General features: G+C 33.9%; 1 protein-coding gene across 3 annotated transcripts in view; it reads right to left on the bottom strand.

Annotated features, from left to right (window-relative positions):
* The window catches only part of NAA16 (N-alpha-acetyltransferase 16, NatA auxiliary subunit), a 92,697-nt gene that overhangs the window by 55,997 nt on the left and 15,899 nt on the right, over positions 1–20,801 (bottom strand). For 2 of the 3 annotated variants that reach the window (XM_090258936.1, XM_090258934.1), the window contains exons 6-9: positions 16,918–17,071; positions 13,226–13,345; positions 10,485–10,580; positions 2,014–2,120 (exon numbers count right to left, since the gene is read on the bottom strand). In XM_090258936.1, the coding sequence (XP_090115062.1) occupies positions 2,014–2,120; positions 10,485–10,580; positions 13,226–13,345; positions 16,918–17,071 (477 nt within the window). Of the gene's footprint in view, positions 1–2,013; positions 2,121–10,484; positions 10,581–12,148; positions 12,176–13,225; positions 13,346–16,917; positions 17,072–20,801 lie in introns of all 3 variants that reach the window. The other variant, XM_090258935.1, reaches the window with a different exon arrangement.

The following is a 20,801-nucleotide window of genomic DNA, read 5'->3' as shown; positions in this document are numbered from 1 at the left end:
TTAAAAATACTTCTTTTCAATTGTACTGTACCCTGAACTAACTTCAAAAGATTATTTTATTTTCATGCTATCCGACATGGATTATTCTTTAGACTTGGAAGGTTACAAGACCATTACTGTTTATCAAACTTAATCTCTTTGAAATCCTTCCTCAAGAGTTAAAATGCAGCCCTTAGCTAAAAACAGGAGTCATCGCTAATTACAAATATGCAAACTTTGAAATGCCCTTTTAAGTAATCACAAATATATGTGACCATAATTATTTGAGAAGCATTTCCCATACTTGTGAATTTTTTCCCACTATACTAAGTTCTGACAACTTGAATTCAACTTTCAGAAGCTTAATTCAATTCTTAAAAAGCGCTTGGTAAAATTCCTGTTGTGTGCCTAAAAATTAATACTAAAGAAATTTCAGCCCTGACCAAGTAGCTCAGTTGGTCAGAGCACTGACCTGATATGCAAAGGTTGTGGGTTCAGTCCCCAATCAAAGCAAATACAAGAATCAACCAATGAATGCATAAATAAGTGGAACAAATGGATGTTTCTCTCTCTCTCTCCCTCGACCTCCCCAAAATCAATAAATTAAAAAATAAAAGGGCTCTGTCACCTTTAAAAAAACAAAGGTCAACAGTTCCTATAAAAATTAATACATAAAAAAATTAATACATTATTAGTGCCTCCTTTAAAAATGCAAATTCAATGCTTTATAAAATACTTAACTCCTTTATGATTGTAATTTTGGATCAATATTGGAGGTATTTGAAAAAATAAAAAGCCTATGCCCCTTTTGATAACTCAGAAAGCCAATGAAAGCCTAAGAGAAACAAATTCTTTAAGGACTACTGTATTCAGTAGTTGTCGCAAGAGCAATGTTTGTTACAAAAGCAATATTCTAATTCACATACATAAGTTCTTTATTATTTCTGACTTTCCATCTCACCTTCCTTCCCTGTCACCTTTGCCAAAAATAAAAAAAGGAAACTTGGCAAACGTTATTTTAAATAACCAACAGAAATTTTTGGTAGTCGCTGCTACATGTCTTCCTAAGAATCCATCACTATCTATTAAAAATCAACAGAACTATTACAGTCATGTAAAGCATACTACAAATATTACAAGAATGAACATTTTAAAATGTAAATGACAATTTCTACTAACCAGTACTAGATACAATCACTTTTAGTTTATGAAACCGGCTGCCATGAGGAAAAAAGTGCTAATTAGTCATACCTATTATTGACCTTGTTTTCAATGGTTTATTATTCACAAACAATTATGGTTCAAAGCTAAATAAAGTGATACAGGGTTAACTAAAAGTATTTTGACATTTCTCATGAAATCTTTTCCTTACATACCAATAACTTTCAAAAACTCTTAGTTACAGAAAACAAAATTTTAGAACTTAGTAATTAATAAGCAATGCTTGGAAATAGAATTATAACCTGTCTTCTATTAATTTTTAATTTTCTAATAATCTTTCTAATTTAAGACCAAGTGCCTCTTTTCTAATTAAGAAAATAAAAAGAGAAGTATTCTTCCCTTTATTCAACTACCTAAACTATATTTATTAAAATGCAGCCTTTTGAGTTAAAACCAGTAATAGCAAGTGGCATTTTTCTGTTGCACTAACTCAATTATCCATGCTGTTAACTTTAAAAGCACACATAACAAATTAGAAAGTCCAATTATACTATAAAACAGTAAGTGAAAATCACAAAATAGTTAAATATAGACCTCTGGTGACAATATGCCAAATTTATAGAAAAGTATAGCCATTAAAAATAACAACCATCTTTAGTCATCTTAGTGCCTTTATAAAGCCTTTACTCTGTAAATTTCAGATTGACATTCCCTTTGATAGTACTTACACTACATGCATAATTTCAAGTCAAGTGAATAGCATTATTAGAACAGAAAAAATAATTAAATCATAGCATATTATTTACATGGAAATCTTTCTAAAATAATTTAGTAAAAAGACTATAGCAAAACTGAATGAAGACCAAATTTTACCTTTTCTGTATTGTAATATAAAGATTTCAAAGTAGTAAACAAGGGTGGACAGCCTTTACTGAAGTTAACCCTCAGGAACTTATCCATTAGTTCTCTAAATTTTTCACCTAGAAACAAAAGTGTACTTTGTTATACTTTGATTAATGCAAACAGTTCTCAAAATGATGTTATAAATAAAAATCAATTCAGAAATAATTTTTAAACCCAACAGTCTGCATTTCTTGCTTGTTACCACCAAAAGCCTAACACCAAATATCTCAGACAACAGCTATAGTTTTTTCTAGATCTAGGTTCAAAGTATCTTCAAGGAACACTTCCAAAGATAGATAAACAAAAAAATTGTGCAGCTTTGAGTAAAAGTAACCTACTCTCTCCCTTCTAAATAGTCCCCATAGCAAATATCTTTCCCAATCTCAATGACCAGCACAGACTCAATCCTACTATCAGCAGACAACTCATAAAGCACTCTGAAGACTATAAAATGATACTACTGTAACTAGCACTGTATTCAAGTAGCAGCCAAAATACATTTTAAAAAACTAAACCAGTATTTACAAATGTTTTCCAAACCAACTAGTGATTACTTCAACATTCAGTCATTTCACAATCATCTAAAAAGCACCTACTGCCCTGGCTGGTGTGGCTCAGTGGGTTGAGTGCCACCTGCGAACCAAAATGTCACCAGTTCAATTCTCCAGGTCAGAGCACATGCCTGGATCGCAGGACAGGTACCCAGTTTGGGGTGTGTGAGAGGCGACCCATGGATGTTTCTCTCACACATCAATATTTCTCTCTGCCCCCCCACTCTGAAAAATAAATAAAATCTTTTTTTAAAAACAGGGCACCTACTATGTGCCAGGCACTGTTCCCAGTATTAGGGATACAGCAGTGATTAAAATTTAAAAGACCACAAAATTAACATTTCAGGGGTTAGAAAGACAGTAAGTAAAAAACATGTTAGACATTAGATTGAGCCCTGGGGCATTCTAACATTAGGATTAAAATATAAAATACCCTATTTACAATATCAAGTAAATAATTAATTATTGTTAACCCTGACCAAAAAATTTTGATATTGTATTACTTTTTGAAAGTGAAAAAATTTGTATTAAATACAAAGGTTCTAACTCAGATATATGAACTTTTTCACAGTAAGGGTTAGTAATATATAAAGATATGGATTTGTCCACTCATTTTAAGTTTTCTTTAGGAATCACAACACTTCACTAAAAAAGAACTCAGAGTGATTATTTCTATTTGTTTTGACTAAACATGCTGAACAAAATATGTATACTCAATGTAATTGTCATAAAATTTAAGAGAAATTTAAATTTTGAGTGAAAAATTTATCAAAATTAAAAAGATACATTTGTTAACTCAATTTACTATGCAGACTTTTCAGATTATAACTAATCTTTTATTAGAGCATATACAAAGTATAGGTCTTCTGAAAGTCACAGGTTACCAAGACAACACAAAATTTTTCTTTGGTAGCCCTGGGCCAGGTAGCTCAGTTGGTTAGAGCATTGTCCTGACATGCCAAGATTGGGGGTTTAATCCCCAGTCAGGGCACATACAAGAATCAACCAACATAAGTAAATGGAACAACAAATTGATGTTTTTCTCCCCTTTCTCCTAAAGTCAATACATAAAAAAAAAATTTTAAACAAATCTCTTTGCATTATCATTACTGGGGACAACTGTAATAGAACAACAATATAAAAAATTTAAAAAATATATATATACATACACATCATTACTTCAAAAATCAAAAGTAATTTCAGATATCAAAAGTAATTTCAGAGATCAAATCTTTCCAGCACTTCCTCTGATATAAAGCAAAAGTTAACAATATTGTGGTAGACATTAAGAGATGTTGTTGCTTACAGGAATGCATAAACCTCCACTTATTTTGTATGGCCTTGCACAAACAACTGTCCACTAAAAACCTCACTTTCTCCCCTGTAAGATGAGGGTAACACCACCACTAGTCTCAAGATACTCTTGTATGGCTCCAACAAGATCAGCATAGAGCAGTAAGCAGTGTGTATGGCACACAGTAATCTAATCACTCAATAAATGTTGGCTATCTATTCAACGCCCTGACATCTGACATTTACTGTATTTCTATAATTAAGAATCTTTTCCATATTTGCTGTCATCCACTGAAAAAACAAGCATTTTATCATCATGTCAGAGGCCACTCTAAACTCCACTTCTTGGTCAAATTTCTCCATCTATGCAGATCACACTGGCAGATTTGATTTAAAATACTAGAATATACTCAACTCCCAATTATCCACAATATTGAAAGCCTCTTTTCACATTAAACTGTTATTTATCTGTGTAGCTATGAGGAAAACAATGAGGAAGCTCTTATGTGCTCAAATAGGACTAAACTCCAGATACAGAGTTAAGTGGGGGGAGTGGGGAAACAGGTGCAGAGGAATCTACGTATGCTACCACTTTTGCAAAAAAGGAGGGGGAAGGTATAAATAAATTTGCCACACAGATTTTTCTTTGTATACACACAATGTATTTCTGGAACTACACACCATCCACTGGAAACAATGGCTGTCTCTAAGGAAGTGAACTTGGTGGCAAGGGAACAGAGGCAGAACAATGACTGTTCACTTAAAAATACTTTTGTACCCGTTTATTTGAAACTGTATGAATGTATTATCTAAACAACAAGCCTACACAGAGCTACTCAACTACTAAGTCACACAATATATTAAAAAATTACTATTTACCCATCTTACAATTTTTTGCTTTAGGTATAAGAAAAAATAATCTCCTTTCTATCTAGTTATTTTAAAATAACTCTTTAGTACCCCCATAGTCTTTCCTTTGGGGGGAAAAATACCCATCAATCATTATGTGCCTGTTTACTATTAAAGCTTACAAACAGGCTTCTGACCACGAAGATGCTATACTAATTCTCTCTAGATGTGTAGCATATTAACATAAAAACTGATGTCCTCAAAACCACTGCTAAAATAATTTAACATAAACATTAGATCAGAATGTATCTGATTCACTGAAAATGTATTCTAAATTATGAAAATGGTAATTATGTGACTAGATGGAGGTGTTAGCTTACACTACGGTGATAATATTGCAATATATAAATATATCAAATCAATAATTCTACACCTTAAACCTGTACAATGTTATGTATCAATTATATCTCAAAATAAACAAAAATAAATCAATAATCATACAGTAAAATTTGATTAACATTCTATGTTTAACACTCTCCATAATCGTCTTCCCTCTCCCTCCAACTTGGCCAGTGAACATTAATAGAACATGACTAATTACTTTGAAAAGTGGCTATATTCCTGCATTCTTTTCACAGCATTTAAAATTTTTGGTTATTAGAAGATTGCCCCAGGAATTCTGCAGTATTCACTATGCTGTATATATTAAACCTTTATATTTAAAAACTTGAAAGCCTTGCATTCTTGAATCCTATCATGTTTTTTGGAAACGCTTTTATTTGCTTTTAATAATAGTGAGATGCCTTCTTATTAGACAGAAGTATTTTTTCTAGAGAGGTAAAAACCCTAATGAAGTATTCAGCTTTTCCACAGGTACAGTTAAGTATTTGAACAATTTTATATATGTTCACCAGAACTTTGTAAATACATGTATGTTATAACCTCACAGTGATGACCTTTGAAGCTCATGACATCAGGCCCTTCAACTGAAACCTATCTTGCAAAAAGATCCCAGAGGATACAGAAAGATTCCATTTTAACCTAAGCACTTCACAATCAACAGGCAGTTCCATAGTAAAAATACATTCTTTATCATGTACTGAGTTTTTAGCAAACTTCACTGACTATGAAAATAAAACGAGGCAGTGTAAATTTGAAGCCCCACATTTCATAAAGGAATAACAGAACTAAGATCTCTTGTTTCTAACCTTAAAATTATATGTTATCTTTCATTTCCTAAGGGCACACAAATGCATCTGAAAGTTCCAAACTAAGAGAATATACCCCACTTCCACTGTAAAACATAAAACACCCCCTAAAACACACAAACAAGCAAACAAAAAGAAGTCACAAAAAAACATCTATTACAGGGGTGAAATGTCCAAAACAGGCAAATATATAAGCAAAGAAAGTAGATTAGTGGGTTGCCTGGTGCTGAGGGAGGAAGGGTTGAAGGTTGGGGTTAGGGGTAGGTGGGAGTGCCTGTTAATGGGTTTAGGTTTCTTTCTGGAGTAAATTTTTTTTCATTTTTTAAATTATATTTTATTGATTATGCTGTTACAGTTGTCCCAACTGTTCCTCATTAAACCACTTCCAACCAGCACCACCATCTCAGGCATCCCTCCTCCACTGTCCATGGGTCATGTTCTAAAGTTCTTTGGTTATTCCAGTTCCCATACTGTACTTTACATCCCCATGGCTATTCTATAACTACCTATTTGTACTTCTTAATCCCCTCACCTCCTCACCCATTCCCCCACAACCCCTCTAGCAACCATCAAAACACTCTCTATCCATGATTCTGTCTCTCTTCTTGTTTGCTTAGTTTGTTTTTGAGATTCAACTGGTGATAGATATGTGTTTTTTGCCATTTTATTGTTCAGAGTTTTGATCTTTTTTTTCATTAAATAAGTCCCTTATTTAACATTTCATATAGTAATGGTTTGGGGATGAACTCCTTTAGTTTTTCCTTGTCTGGGAAGCTCTCTATCTGCCTTAGGATTTTTAATGATGGCTTTGCTGTGTACAGCAATCTCAACTGTAGGTTCCTGCTTTTCATGATGTTGAATATTTCTTGCCAGTCCCTTCTAGCCTGTAAAGTTTCTTTTGAGAAATCAGTTGACAATCTTATGGGAACTCCCTTGTAGGTAACTAACTGCTTTTCTCTTGCTGCTTTAAAGATTCTCTTTATCCTTAACCTTTGGCATTTTAATTATGATGGGTCTTGGAGTGGGCCTCCTTGCATCCATGTTGTTTGGGCCTCTCTGTGCTTCTTGAACTTGTACATCTATTTCCTTTACCAAATGAGGGAAGTGTTCTTTCGTTAGTTTTTCAAATAGATTTCCAATTCTTTGCTCTTTCTCTGCTCCTTCTGGTACCCCTATCATGAGAATGTTGGAATGTCTGAAGTTATCCCAGAGGCTGCTTACACTGTCCTCGTTTTTTTTTGGGGGGGGGGGATTCTTTTTTCTTCTCGTTGTTCTCACTGGTGGTTTTTTGCTTCCTTATGTTCCAAATCACTGATGTGATTCTCGGCTTCATGCACTCTACTGTTGTTTCCCTGTAAATGGTTCTTTAGTCCAATAGTGTATCCTTCATTTCTGACTGGGTCTTTTTTATGCTGTTGGGGTCTCTACTAAGTTCCTTGAGCATCCTTATAACCAGTGTTTTGAACTCTGCATCTGGTAGATTGCTTATCTCCCTCCACTTTGTGTAGTTCTTCTTCTGGAGTTTTGATGTGTTCTTTCATTTGGGCCATGTTTCTTTGTCTCCTCATTCTGGCAGTGTCCTTGTGTTTGTGTCTATGTATTAAGTAGAGCTGCTTTGACTCTGTGTCCTGGTAGTGTGGCCTAATGTAGTAGGTGTCCTGTAAGGTCCAGTGGCATAACTTCCCCTATTACCGAAGTTGGGTACTCAAGTTATGCTCTTTGTGTGGGCTTAGTACACCCTCCTTTTGTAATTGAGCCTTGATTGCTATTGGCAGGTCAATGGGAAGGATTTACCCAGGCCAGTCAGCTGCAAGTTCACTGACCACCAACCTCCATCTTCCGTGGAAAATCAGCTGTGTAGGGGCAGCATGGTGGTACTCCAACATGGTCTGTAGCTGTCCACTGGGTGCGCAGGCTCTGGGGTCTCCTGGGTGGTGCAGGCCCAGGTCAGCCCCAACCAGTATTCTTCCCAGGCCATGCTGCATGAGCCATAAAGCAACCTGAGATGGCTGCTACTTTGTTGGGCTTAGAGCTCCCCGGTGAAGCCAAGTGGAGTGAACCTAGGCTGGCTGCTGCTAGTGCCAGGTCTGAGGCCACTTTGCAAGAGGCCACTGAGGCCAGCTGTTGCTTGTTTTAGAGGATTTAGAAAGTTGTGAAGCATGAGCCAAGTCCAACCATTCATATGGAAAAGTCACAATTAACAGTTTGGGTGGGCCCATAACTTGGGTGGGACAAAGTCTCAGGGGATCTCCAGGGCAGGGCAAGAAGTGTTAGCCAAGCTGATGGAGTTTTAGATATGACACCTGCCTGACGGCTCTGTGGGGGAAGAATTCAGAAAAGGCACCACAGCCTCTGCCTGCCTTTTTGCCTGGGAGACAGCTGTCCCCCAGCTCCTGCCTTGATGCCAGACACTTCAGTTCCTCCCCATATGCCACTGGTGCTTTTCAAGCTGCTACCCTTGTGCTGGATCTCACAGGGAAAGGGTCTGAGTAAGTCCATGTGTGGGCTCTTTAAGGGGAAGTGCTTGGGACTCCAGCCGTTTCTTCCATGAACTCAGTCCCCTCTGGTTTTTGTAGCCAGAAGCACTGGAACCCTGGGCTGGGGGACATGGTTTCAGGCTGTGACCCCTCACTCCCAAGATATCCCTCCCGAATTTTGATTCACCACACGTATATATGGGACCAGCCCATTCCACATCTCCTCCCTTCCTACCAATCTGGATGGATGTGGTTTCTTTAATTCTGTAATTGTCATATTTCTATTCAACTTGATTTATGATGGTTCTGAGGGATGGTTGGTCTATATTTTGTAATTTTTATGTGTTTGTGTGAGGAGGGGAGCCATGTTAACCTACACCACCATCTTGACCGGAAGTCCTGGAAAATTTTCTTAAACCAGATAGTGACGATGGCTGCACAAGTTCATGAATATACTAAATCACTGAGTTAAACACTTTAAAAGGTGTGTCTTATGGTATGTGAATTACATTTCAAATGCTTTAAACAAAAAAAAAAGGAGATACAGAAATGTGAGCCCAAGTATCTTCCATAAAACACTTTTATTAGGAAAATGCTCCTCTCTACACAGTATAGCCCACCTTGGAAATTCATATTGCATACAGAGTGGGGCAAAAAGTTTATATTTGTCAAATAAAAAATAATATAATAATTAATAAATAACAAGAATGAAGTCTGTGTTTCCTGTACTCGTAACCGTAAACCTAATTTTGCCCAAACCTGTACGTTAAAGGTTCTAAGAAGTCCTACAGAACCCTGACTGTTGTGTTTAACCCAGTTCCTAAACTCACTTGACCAAGGTACATCTCAGTATACCAGTACCCTCCCCACCAAGCCGATCAATAACCACTTGGACCTAATATTCCCTGGAAAACATTGGGAAAATCTGCTCAATATTTCACAAATATAAAACAAAAAAAGAATCAGAAAAATATTATTTATCATCTGTGGAACAGAAATGTCCTAGTGAAAATGTTTTTAATAAATTCCTATCTTTTGTCCAAACCAATATATTTCTAAGAAGTAGTTCATATATTTTGTAAGTCAGTTAACTAAAATGCTTTTAATTTCCATGAATCTTTTGATAAAAAAAATTATAGCCCAATTACTTAAACAAAAAAGGAGAATTGATTAGAAAATATATACTCTCCTTACCCCATGCTTAGAATAGAAATTTTTAAAAGCTGTATCAGCTTCCTAGGGTTTGATTTGTATCAAAAGACATGTCAGAAGTCCCAATAAATAACTCTATATTTATAACACTTTCAACTAAAAATAAAAATGACTTTTTTTAAAAAGGAAAAATTTTGTATGAACTCATCAACAAAGATATCAACTATCTGAAGAGCTAATATATTCTTTACTCCTATACTGCCCAAAATTGAATGAGTTCAGCTACATGTAACAACTTGGATCAAGGTCATTAATATACTATTGTTCACTAAAAGCAAATCACAGTATACAAACTATAATACTCCAATTTACAAGAAGTTCAAAAACAAAGGGTTTTTAGTTTTTATTTCTAGGAATATAAAATATAAAATACATGGAGCTCTATAAGAACAATGGCATGATAAAAAGCAAATTTCAGTAAAGTGTTTAACTGGGGAGAGAGGACCTTCTATAGGAAGGGTGATATTCTTATCTTGAACACTGTGAAGCACAAAGAGCTCACAACTCTTTCTTTGAATTTATACTATAAAAAGATATAAAACTTCAAATTTTCTACCATTGAAATCATAATACCTCATATAAAATTTGTCATCAATTCTAGCGAATCTAATTTATCTTCCAAATATTGCATTTTTTAGTCACATAAGAACAATTTTATATAATTTCTGACACATAAAATCAGCGTATAGCTATACACTGAACTCATTAACATATGCATAATAAATTCATAACTGACCATTCCCATCCTCAAGAACAGTACAGATGTAAAGTAAACCCTATACCAAACAGAAGTTTTTAAAATGTAAACGGTGTTTAAATTATTAGTGTTACAATAGATATTCTAATATTACCTGGGACAAGATTCAAAGGTAATCTTCTAGGTGAAATTGCTCTGGGGTGCTGCTTACTAATTTCTTCATAAATCTGAAGCCTCTCTTCTAAAGTGCCTATTCAGTAAATAAGTGTGAGATTCAAAGCATCAAAACTTTTTTATCTATGATAAAGCACTAATACACTTTAAAATCTGTTATAAAAATTGCATCAACAATATTAAAGCTGCTCTCAATTTTTGTAAGAATGACATTAAAAATTCTGTGGTGGTAAAATAATATGATCAATAGTAACCATTTTAAACCCAACTCCTAGAGAAATCCAAAACTCCTTTTATTACTACAGATTCTATATCCAACTCAAATCATATATACACAAGATGCAAAGACTCAAGATACTTTGTACTGCATTTGTCTTATATTCTTTACTGCAGAACCCATGAAAAAGAAAATGTTTATAACAGCAATTTTCAATTGGTGTGCTGTGAGAATTTTTAAAACATGTGATACCTGATTATGTAGTCAGGAACACTGACCTCTTTTCCCTTAGACTGTCAAATTAAAAAATTACAACAGCTATCCAGTGTGAATGAGTCAAAATTATACCTCCTTTTTTTGTTGTTGGATCGTCAAAAAATATAGCAAATACATCAAAAAGTGTGCCACAGAATTTTAGTAATTTGTGTGCGCCATGAAATGAGAAAAATTGAAAATCACCGCTTTATATTTCTTACATATACCCTCTATCCCAATAAAGCTTTCACATATCCCCACAGAATGATTAGGTTTAGAGAAGCAACAGTTCTAAGATCCTGAATGCAAATGTTTTATATTTAAGAAGATAAATTAAATTCTAAGGTAGCCTTGACATTTAAAATCTTCAGTGAAACTCTATTATAGAGAACCCCATTAGTACGGATCATATTTAAAGTAGCAATCATTTCTCCCAAATACAATGACATAAAGTTATATCTTCCCTCCCAAGACCAACCTAATTTATAGTAGTAAAAAGAAACTCTATATAAAAACCATATGATACTCTACAACAACAATTAGCAGATTATAATCTGGATCTGGTTTGTTATTCTAAAACAATATCCTGAATAATTTACAAAGAGAGACTGCATGCATTATTTTACATAATACAACTTACAGCATAATTTTCAGAAAAAGCTAAAAACCTGTTTTTTAAACTATAAGGTTTAAGGGGATTTTAATTCAGACCACAGAAATACAATTATTTTAAGAATAACCCTTGGTGTAGCAATCAAAATATCTCCATAATAAATGTAGTGTTGAGTGTCACTATTATAAACACTGCACTTGTCAGATTTTGGTTAAGACTCCTTCCTTCCCCCAATAATATGTTTTGGAGCTCCAATGTGGTTGGATTTTTAGAACTGGGATATGTGAAAAATAATTTTCACATTCTATTAACAATTGGAGACTTCATGATCTATTAAAGACCCTTCCACTAAAATTCACATGAAGGTTATTGTGTGCTTTCTTTTTTAAAGCAATCCTCAAAGTTAGGCCTAATGTTAAAAAATGACAAGCTATAAGTATAACATAATTTTTTTCACTACCCCAGATATAACAAGTCTTATAAATGTAGTTAACATTAAGCTAAATCAAACCATTTCAATGCTCTAGTTCAAATCACAAGTTGGAGCTCCAGAACTTACCATGGGGGAGAAAAGGTCCTAAGGAACCTAAAAAGATAAAGTAATATAATTAGTTTTGTAATCAATACATTTTAGATTAAGTATGGATCCTGACATAAAGAATATAATACATTCATTTCATTAAAACATGTAAATAATCTGTATTATTAACCACATGTCAGTAACTGGTAGTTTAAAGAAAAATCATAGTTATCACACATTTCCAACTTTCACGTATAGGACTTTTGTCCTGTTTAAAAAAAAAAAAGATTGATCTAACCAATAATTAAATTTTCATCATTTCCTTAAAACATTTAACAGAAGTACTTTAATAATTATAACATTAAATTTTAAATACAAACAGAAAACTTAGATTAATTTATACAGTGATTAGGATACGATAAATAAACTTTTCTCATAGTTCATACTATTGTTAGTGACTATGGGTAGCTACCTATTTAGCTACTTTTTAAAAATTAGAAGTCCTGCTGTTTCAACACCCCTGAGCCATATATTTATCCATAAGTAATATGATTTTAGAAATATTAACTGATAACACTTAATTATGAAATTATTAGGGAAAATCAGGACTGCTACTTCATATTTCTGCTAAGGGTCAAAGTCATATAATTTCAAAAGATGTATAACATTTTACGCTACACAAAATTAACCTAGTTTGAAATTAAGAGAATAATTTTTATGCCAATGCTGTATGCCATATACCCTTGGTAAAACTTCCTTGGCCCAATGCTTATATTTAGAGGTTGAAGGTAACAGACCTCTAATTCTTTAAAAATATTAAATAACTGTGATATTCCACAGAAAGAGAATGTTCGTTTTCTTTCCCATCTCTCTAGTTAGTCTAAATAGGTAACATTATAATAGGTCAAGGAACCTTAAGTTATCTGTACACATTTATTACCTAAGTATAAATATTTTAATTCATTCTCACTCTGGTATTTACCCTGTAATTTTCCTACATGGAAAAAAAAATGAATCTTAGGGCTAAAAATATTTGTCCTCGAATATTAAAACTTTACATTTTATTAATTTCAAATGCTAGTTAAAAGATGGTAGAAGAGAAAAATCATTACATACTAAGTTGTAGAGCTTTTTCCAAGCCTTCATAATAACACCAATTTTCTGCATTCCGATCAATCAAGTTTTTGAATACTTCACTGGCTTCTTTTAATCTTCCCAATTTCAACAGCATTTCCCCTAAAATTAAGTTTAAAGTCACACTCATTTAACTTAAACATCAAATATCCTTCTGATCCCAGAGACTGCACTAAACATTATTAGTATAATATGAAAGACAGAACTGTATGTGACTGCCTTTGGGGCACACTGCAGTTTATATCATTAAACAGATTAATTTACAGCTTGCCTTCAATAATGGACCTTCATTTACACATTCTACTATACTAACATTCATTTTTGGCTCCAACATCCCATAAAGAATATTAATTTACTAGTAAAATCTTTGCATTATGCATATAATTACATAACCTTTAAGATAATGAAAGACTTCCAACACGGACTGGTAAATAATTCTAATGAAATATCCCTACCTTCCTACTGCACAATTTAAATGTACTTTTCCTGATAAATCATATATTAAACAATTCTCCATGTAATCCTCTCAGTTTCCTTTCCAGGTCACTAAAATTGGAGTTAATTCAGTAAAACAATAATATAGGATTGGTCAAAAAGTCCATTATGGTTTTTTTCCATGAAATAAAAAGGCATATTTTTCATTTTCACCAATAACTTTATTGATTTGGATATTCTGAGCATGTTGGTTATCTCCAGCATGGTGTAACGTTCATTATTCTCAATAAATGTTTCAGTCTGACCACTATCAACTTCAACTGCTCTAGCCTACCGTGGAGCATCATTCAGTGAAAAATCTCCGGCATAAAACTTTGCAAACCACTTTTAACATGTTCAATCAATCACAGCACCTTCTCCATACACTGCACAAATATTTTTGGGTTTCAGTTGTTTTTATCTTTCTTGAAATAATAAAGTACAATATTCATCTTCAGTATTAAAATGGCTGCAAAAAATTCACCAATTCTGGTTAAGTGTTTTTAAATATATGTTGATGAGACAGCTGTCACAATACAATCTACCAAAATTGTTTCAAATGAAGTTAAAGATAAATAAGCACTACTAGAGCCATCATATGGAAAAAAATGTTAACAGACTTTTTGGCCAACCCAATATTAAACACCATTTCACAGCAAGAAACCACACAAACCATGTTCACGTGTGGGGCACCTCCAAGGTTCAATTTTATGTGGCTTTTATGAGGCCTCACAAACTAAAAGTGGGTATGAGAAATGAAGGTCTAAACTTCTCAAATATAATGGAAAGCACACCTAATCTAAGATATAAAGAAGATTCTCAAAAAAGAATATATCTCAACTACCTATCCCTAAGATTTCCCATTTCCCAAAGAATCTATTTTAAAGAAATAATCCTCTGAAATGTCTTCAAGTCTTACTATTCCCACTTTCTTCGTCTTGTAGGAGGCAGCCTATGACAGTGCTTATTATATACTATTATTTAAATGTTATATATTATTCAAGCTTTAGAGTAAAACTAACTAGATATAACTACTAGTTTCACCAGTTTCTAGCTTTGTGAACTTCAACAAGTTACCGACTTCCAATGTCCATTTCCTTACCTCTGAAGTATCAACTACCTCAGTCCACTTCTGTGATAATCAAAGAAAATAACTTACTTATAAGTGGTTAGCACAATGTTTGGCACAAAGTGAATACACATAAAACATTTGCTACTTTAAACTATAAACATGTATAACAGATAAGAGCCTATTTTTCATTTCCAAAAACTGTTATCTGCTACTACCACCTGCATATTTATAAAATAATAATCTCTAACTTTAACAGTTTTTAGAAGTATCTTAATATCCTAATGGCTACAAAAGATATAAATGTATAAATATCAAAGTCTCTGGGCCAGCAAAGTTTACTGAAAAAAACAGAAATACCATAACCTATCTCTAAAAGAAATATAGAATACTGGCTTTATATTCAAACTGATGGCCCCCAAATGACCCTCATTATGAATATATGCTACAACTTGCAGAATTTAAAACCATACTATATCATATTTATTTTTTAATCCCTGCATTTCCTATTGATGCTATAAGACAAAGACAGAGAAATAGAAAAAGGAGCCTAATATTTAATGAGGAAATAGCAATAATACATCAGAACATAAAAATAATTGCCTTTTCTTTTTGCTTAAGTATAGATACTACAGAACAAGAAAGAAACCAGAATATTATTCATCCACATTTTACTGATAGTTTGAAAAATTGTGTGTTGTAGTCACTATTGATATTACTACTGTTCACAACAAAAACTAAATCAATTAGTAGGTATACATTAACAAAGTAAAGTATAGAAGTTAAAAAGTAATGACTCATGAAAAGACATGAAAAAAACTCAAATGCGTTATTAGTAAGTGAAAAAAATCCATCTCAAAAGGCTACATACTACATAATTCCAAATACATGACATTCTGGAAAAGGCACAATTATAGAGACAGTAAAAGGATCAGTGGTTGCCAGGATTGGAGTCAGGGAGAAACAAACAGGCGAAGCACAGACGATTTTTAGAGCAGTGAAAACTAGTACTCTGCATGGTACTATAATGGTGGATGCAATGTCATACATTTATCAAAACCAGGAAGGTGTACAACACCAAGAGCTAGCAGGAATGTAAACTATAGACTTCAGGTGGTAATGATGCATTCACTGACTATAATAAATGTAGCACTCTGGTGGGAGATGTTGATAAAGGAGGACACTCTGAGCACATGTACATACTGTATATGAGAAATCTCTATACCTTCAACTTGATTTTGCTGTGAAACTAAACCTACTCTAAAAAAAGTCTACCTAAAAAATTTTTTTTTAAATATGGGCTCTGAAGTCAGAAGGAGGGGCAAGTCCTTAATATCTCTGAGCCTTATTTTCCTCAGCTATTACACAGAGATAGCAAATAGTACATGTTAGAGGTGCTAAACTTTTAAATGAAATAAAGCAATCTAAGCAATTACCATACTCTGAAACACAGGAAGAATAAATATTAGCTATTATTTTTATTAAGCTTTAGAAGTCCTGTCACTATACTAAATTCAGTTTTAACCTAATTATTTTAGTTGGACATTCTATTTAATACAGTATTGTTTATGGAATGGTAACTGATGAAAAAGCTTTGTTAAGAAAAATAATGTGCTTGACCCTTTGCTGATAAATATTTTTAACAAATTACTAGAATCCTGCCTTCATAATTACCCCATAATAAATCTTGCTTTCATGATGATCCCAGTATCATTTACTAGTCTCATTATATTTTACTATAAATGGAGATATACAAGTATATATGTATAGATAGGTGATAGATAGATAAAGACACAGACTATAAAAGCAGTAAAATATTCTGCTTAAGAAAACGGAATATGGGGTCAAAATTCCTGGCCTCAAACCAGCACTACCCAGCTTGCTTAGCTGTGTGACTTTGGTCAAATCACTTAACCTTTCTATTCCTCAGTCCCCCAACTCTAAAGAGAATACAACAACTACATAATAAGGTTGTTATGAGGATTAAATTAATAATGGCTTAACAGTAAGTGTTTAGAATATTACCTGATACATAATAAGGCTTATTTAAGTGCTAGGACAGAATAAAGTATATGGTTTTTGTTCTTCTCTTCAATTGAGGCCATGAAAAAGAAAAAGCAGGTCAACTAACCTTTAATTTCTTCCACCAAAAGTTTATCGCATATTTGTTTCTCATAAGTTTCTATATGTTCCAAAGATTCCTGAAATAGATCCGCTTCTCGCATCACTTGATTCTGGTATAATATAAGTTCACTGTATTCATAGTCTATTTTGTTGAGAGGAACCTAAAAAAGAAAGGATGAAATTATCTTATTTAGATCAATTACATAAAGCAGTTTCAGATCTTTAATTTCATTGCTTTCTCACGAACTTAAAAAAGCAACCCATAAACAATTACAAATAGAAGATTAACAGCAAAGATTAATATATTTTTTTAAATCAATGAAGGTGTGGGACTTTGGTATATAGCAAAGTGAACATGTCCTATAGCCCCCAAAGAGTATAAAAATGATTAAAATCCTAAAGACTCTATATTTAAAACCCTATTAGAACTCATTGAGGAGTTATTAAAGGTGATAGAAAACAAGATCAAGACATAATACAAAATAAATTATATTTCTATATACCAGCAACAAACAACCCAAAATTAAAATAATTTCATTCACAATAGCATAAAAAAGAACAAAATATTTAGAAATAAATTTAAGAAACAATACCTGTATACTGAAGACTACAAAATATGCTGAGAGAAATTAGAGACCTAAATAAATGGTGAGACAGTACATTCCATGTCTATGGATCAGAATACTCAATAATGTTTTGGTACCAATTCCCCACAAATTGCTCTATAAATTCAATGCAATCCCTACCAAACTCTCAGCAAGCCTTTTTGAATAAATTTATAAGCTAATCCTAAAATTCAGATAGAAATAAAAGAACACTACATGGCAAAAAGAATTTGAAAAAGAAAAATAAAGTATGAGGACATGCATTCAAATTTCAAATGATAGTTACAGTAATCAATAAAGACTGGCACTGGCATAAGGATATACATATAGAACAGAATACAAGATCCAAAATTAAGCTTTTATATTCTGATCAATTGATTTTATGACAAAAGTGCCAATGGGGAAAGGGTAGTCTATAATCAACAAATAACGGTGAAACGATTAATAACCACATGCAAAAAATGACCTTAGATACACAATTCATACCATATACAAAAATTCAAAAGGGATCACACACCTCAATGTGAACACTAAGACTATAAAAGATACTATTACACATGCACTAAAATGGCAATCATCAAAAAATTAGACAACTGGTTTTGGGGATGAGTAGAACTGGGAGCCTCATACATTGCTGGAGCCAGTTAGGAACACTGGGCAGTTTATTAAAAAGCTAAATGTATACTTAGCAAAAAACAAAACAAAAAAAAAAAAAACAAGTAATTCCATCCTTAGATATATATACCAGAGAGAAATTAAAACATAAGTACACACAAAAATTTGTACACAAATGTTCATAGCACCATCATTCGTAATAAACTAAAAACAATCCTTTGGTCCAACAATTAAATGGGTAAACAAAGTGTAGTATATCCATAATGAAACAGTATTGAGCATTAAAAACAAATGAACTACTAATGCATGCTCTAATATGGATGAATCTCAAAAAGACACTAGAGAGAAACAGAATCTAGACAGAACACTACCTTATAATTCCCTTTGATATTATTGCATGTGTATCCTTTATACATATGGAGAACTATGTTATTCTAAAGTCTTCTCTGAACTAGGCTCTGGGACAGAGAGAGAACAAAGGATACAAACTCTGTATTGAGAATTACTTGATAAATTAAAAGAGAAAGTCTATCACTCTAAGCAGGTAAAATTAGTTTGGCTAGCATTCCAAAAAATAATACCTTGCTTTCAGAATAAATGTCAAAGAAAACGTTTTCTGTGGGGAATCACTCCTTGTGGTTTCGGGAATTGTAGCCAGTCCCAATCCGGGCCCGGGAGGCCTTTAAGTTTCAGCGGAAAATCAAAAGGCTGTGCAGCAGACAGGACTGAAGGCCACTCAAGAGTTCTCATGGGAACTGGGTTTAAAGAATGCATATTATGCTTTGGAGCTTGCTCCGCTTTTCTTATCTCTTAGTTAACTATAAACAATCTGTAGCAAAGAATATATGAAACCTTGCACCTAATGCCAGTGTCGGGTCAAGATGTTTAATAGACCCTGACACAGACTGGTCACTGTGCTCTCTATATTGATATCTGTAATAAGTAACTGTCAACTGTAATCCAGGTGCCTAAAAGCTAACTGATGATTTATGAATTTTGACCTTATATCTCCCATGCATACCTTTCTCAATAAAAGGCATGGGGAACAGAGATCTTGTGCTTTTCTCCACTAGAGAGATTGGCCACCTCCCATTCCCGCAAGACAAAATACAGTGTCCTGGATAAATTTGTTCCGCCGTGGTCCTGAAACCTCTGCTGGACAGAGTTTCCAACCGAGCCGGGGCACTGAAGGCAGCTCAGCCTCAGCTTTTAACAAGAAAATACAAAAAGGATGACGTTAGCAAAAGTACCTCAAAAAACTCATCTCTCCATTAAAGCAATAAAGAAGCTGGCAAAAACTCTCAGAATCACCTTTTTCAGAACTCTGGAAATTAAAAAGGGCTGCAGCAACCTGGGGAGCACTTATTGAAGAAAAACAGCTTGATCTTGGTAAGACCAGTGAACTCTATAGTGTTTTAACTAATCCCAGTTCTATCGCATGCTCTCCAGCTATTGATAAACCGTAGCCTTGAAAAATAAGCTTGTACATATTCCCAGAGCAATCACAGAAGAGGACAGAATAAAGCTGGAGCTTTATCAAAGCCTCCTTCCCAACGAACTATAATTAATGGACCCATCAGGTGACAACGAACTATAATTAATGGACCCATCAGGTGAGGTCCCTGCAAGACCCCACATACAAGGCAAACCCAGAGTTTGCACAGAGCAAAAAGCTCTAGGGGCAGAAGAGGGCCAAAGATTTTGGTTAAAAACAATTATAGACAAGTGTTTACCTTTACAGTGCCTGAAGTGATGAATAACAGTCTGTGCAAACAACAGACTAACCAAAAATCCTACAGGAGAAGCTAGAAAATGTAACGTCCATAGAGGCTCTGAAAAGCCACACACACATACAGGTATGCACATGCTCAGGAAAGACCTCAGGAAACCCTAAAGTTCTCACCCCTTGCTGACCCTGACATTGAACAAACAAGAAGCAAAATCTAAGGCAGAGATGTAAACTGACAGTGCTGAAGGCACACCCCAACATACCCAAAGAGAAAATTAACTACAAGTTGGTTCTTCAAAAGACCAACGCAACCGACAAACCTAGAATTACCAAGAAAAAGAGAAAACTACTAAAATCAAAAATAAAAAGAGGGACTTACCACAGACCCTACAGAAATAAAAAGTTATAAAGAACTATTGTGAAAAGCTGTATGCCAACAAATTAGATAACTTACACAAAATAGACTAATTCCTAGAAAAAACACAAGCTACTGAAACTAAAGAAGAAATAAAGTTGAATAGACCAATAACAAGTAGAGAATAAATCAGTTATCAATTAACTTCCAATAAAGAAAAGCTCAGGATCAAATGTCATCACAGCTATATGCTACCAAATATTTACAGAAGAGTTAATACCATCCTTCACAAACTCCTCCAAAAAAACAAGAGGGAACACTTCCCAACTCATTTTATGAGGCCAGACACAGACAGCAAACAAAAAGAGAACTACAGTCCTGACTGGCGTAGGTCAATGGGCTTGGCATTAACCCGGAAACCAAAAGGTCACCAGTTCAATTCCCGGTCAGGGCACATGCCTGGGTTGCAAGCCAGGTCCCTTCCTGGTAAGGGTCATGTGTAAAAGACAATTGATTGATATTTCTCTCACACATAGATGTTTCTCTCCTGCTTTCTCCCTCCCTTTCCTTCTAAAAATAAATAAAAT

Source organism: Furipterus horrens, unplaced genomic scaffold, assembly GCF_987537825.1.
Source record: "Furipterus horrens unplaced genomic scaffold, mFurHor1.1.pri manual_scaffold_12, whole genome shotgun sequence".
NCBI lineage: Eukaryota > Metazoa > Chordata > Mammalia > Chiroptera > Furipteridae > Furipterus > Furipterus horrens.
The sequence above is the reverse complement of the archived record's forward strand: the minus strand, read 5'-3'. Positions and strand labels throughout refer to the sequence as shown.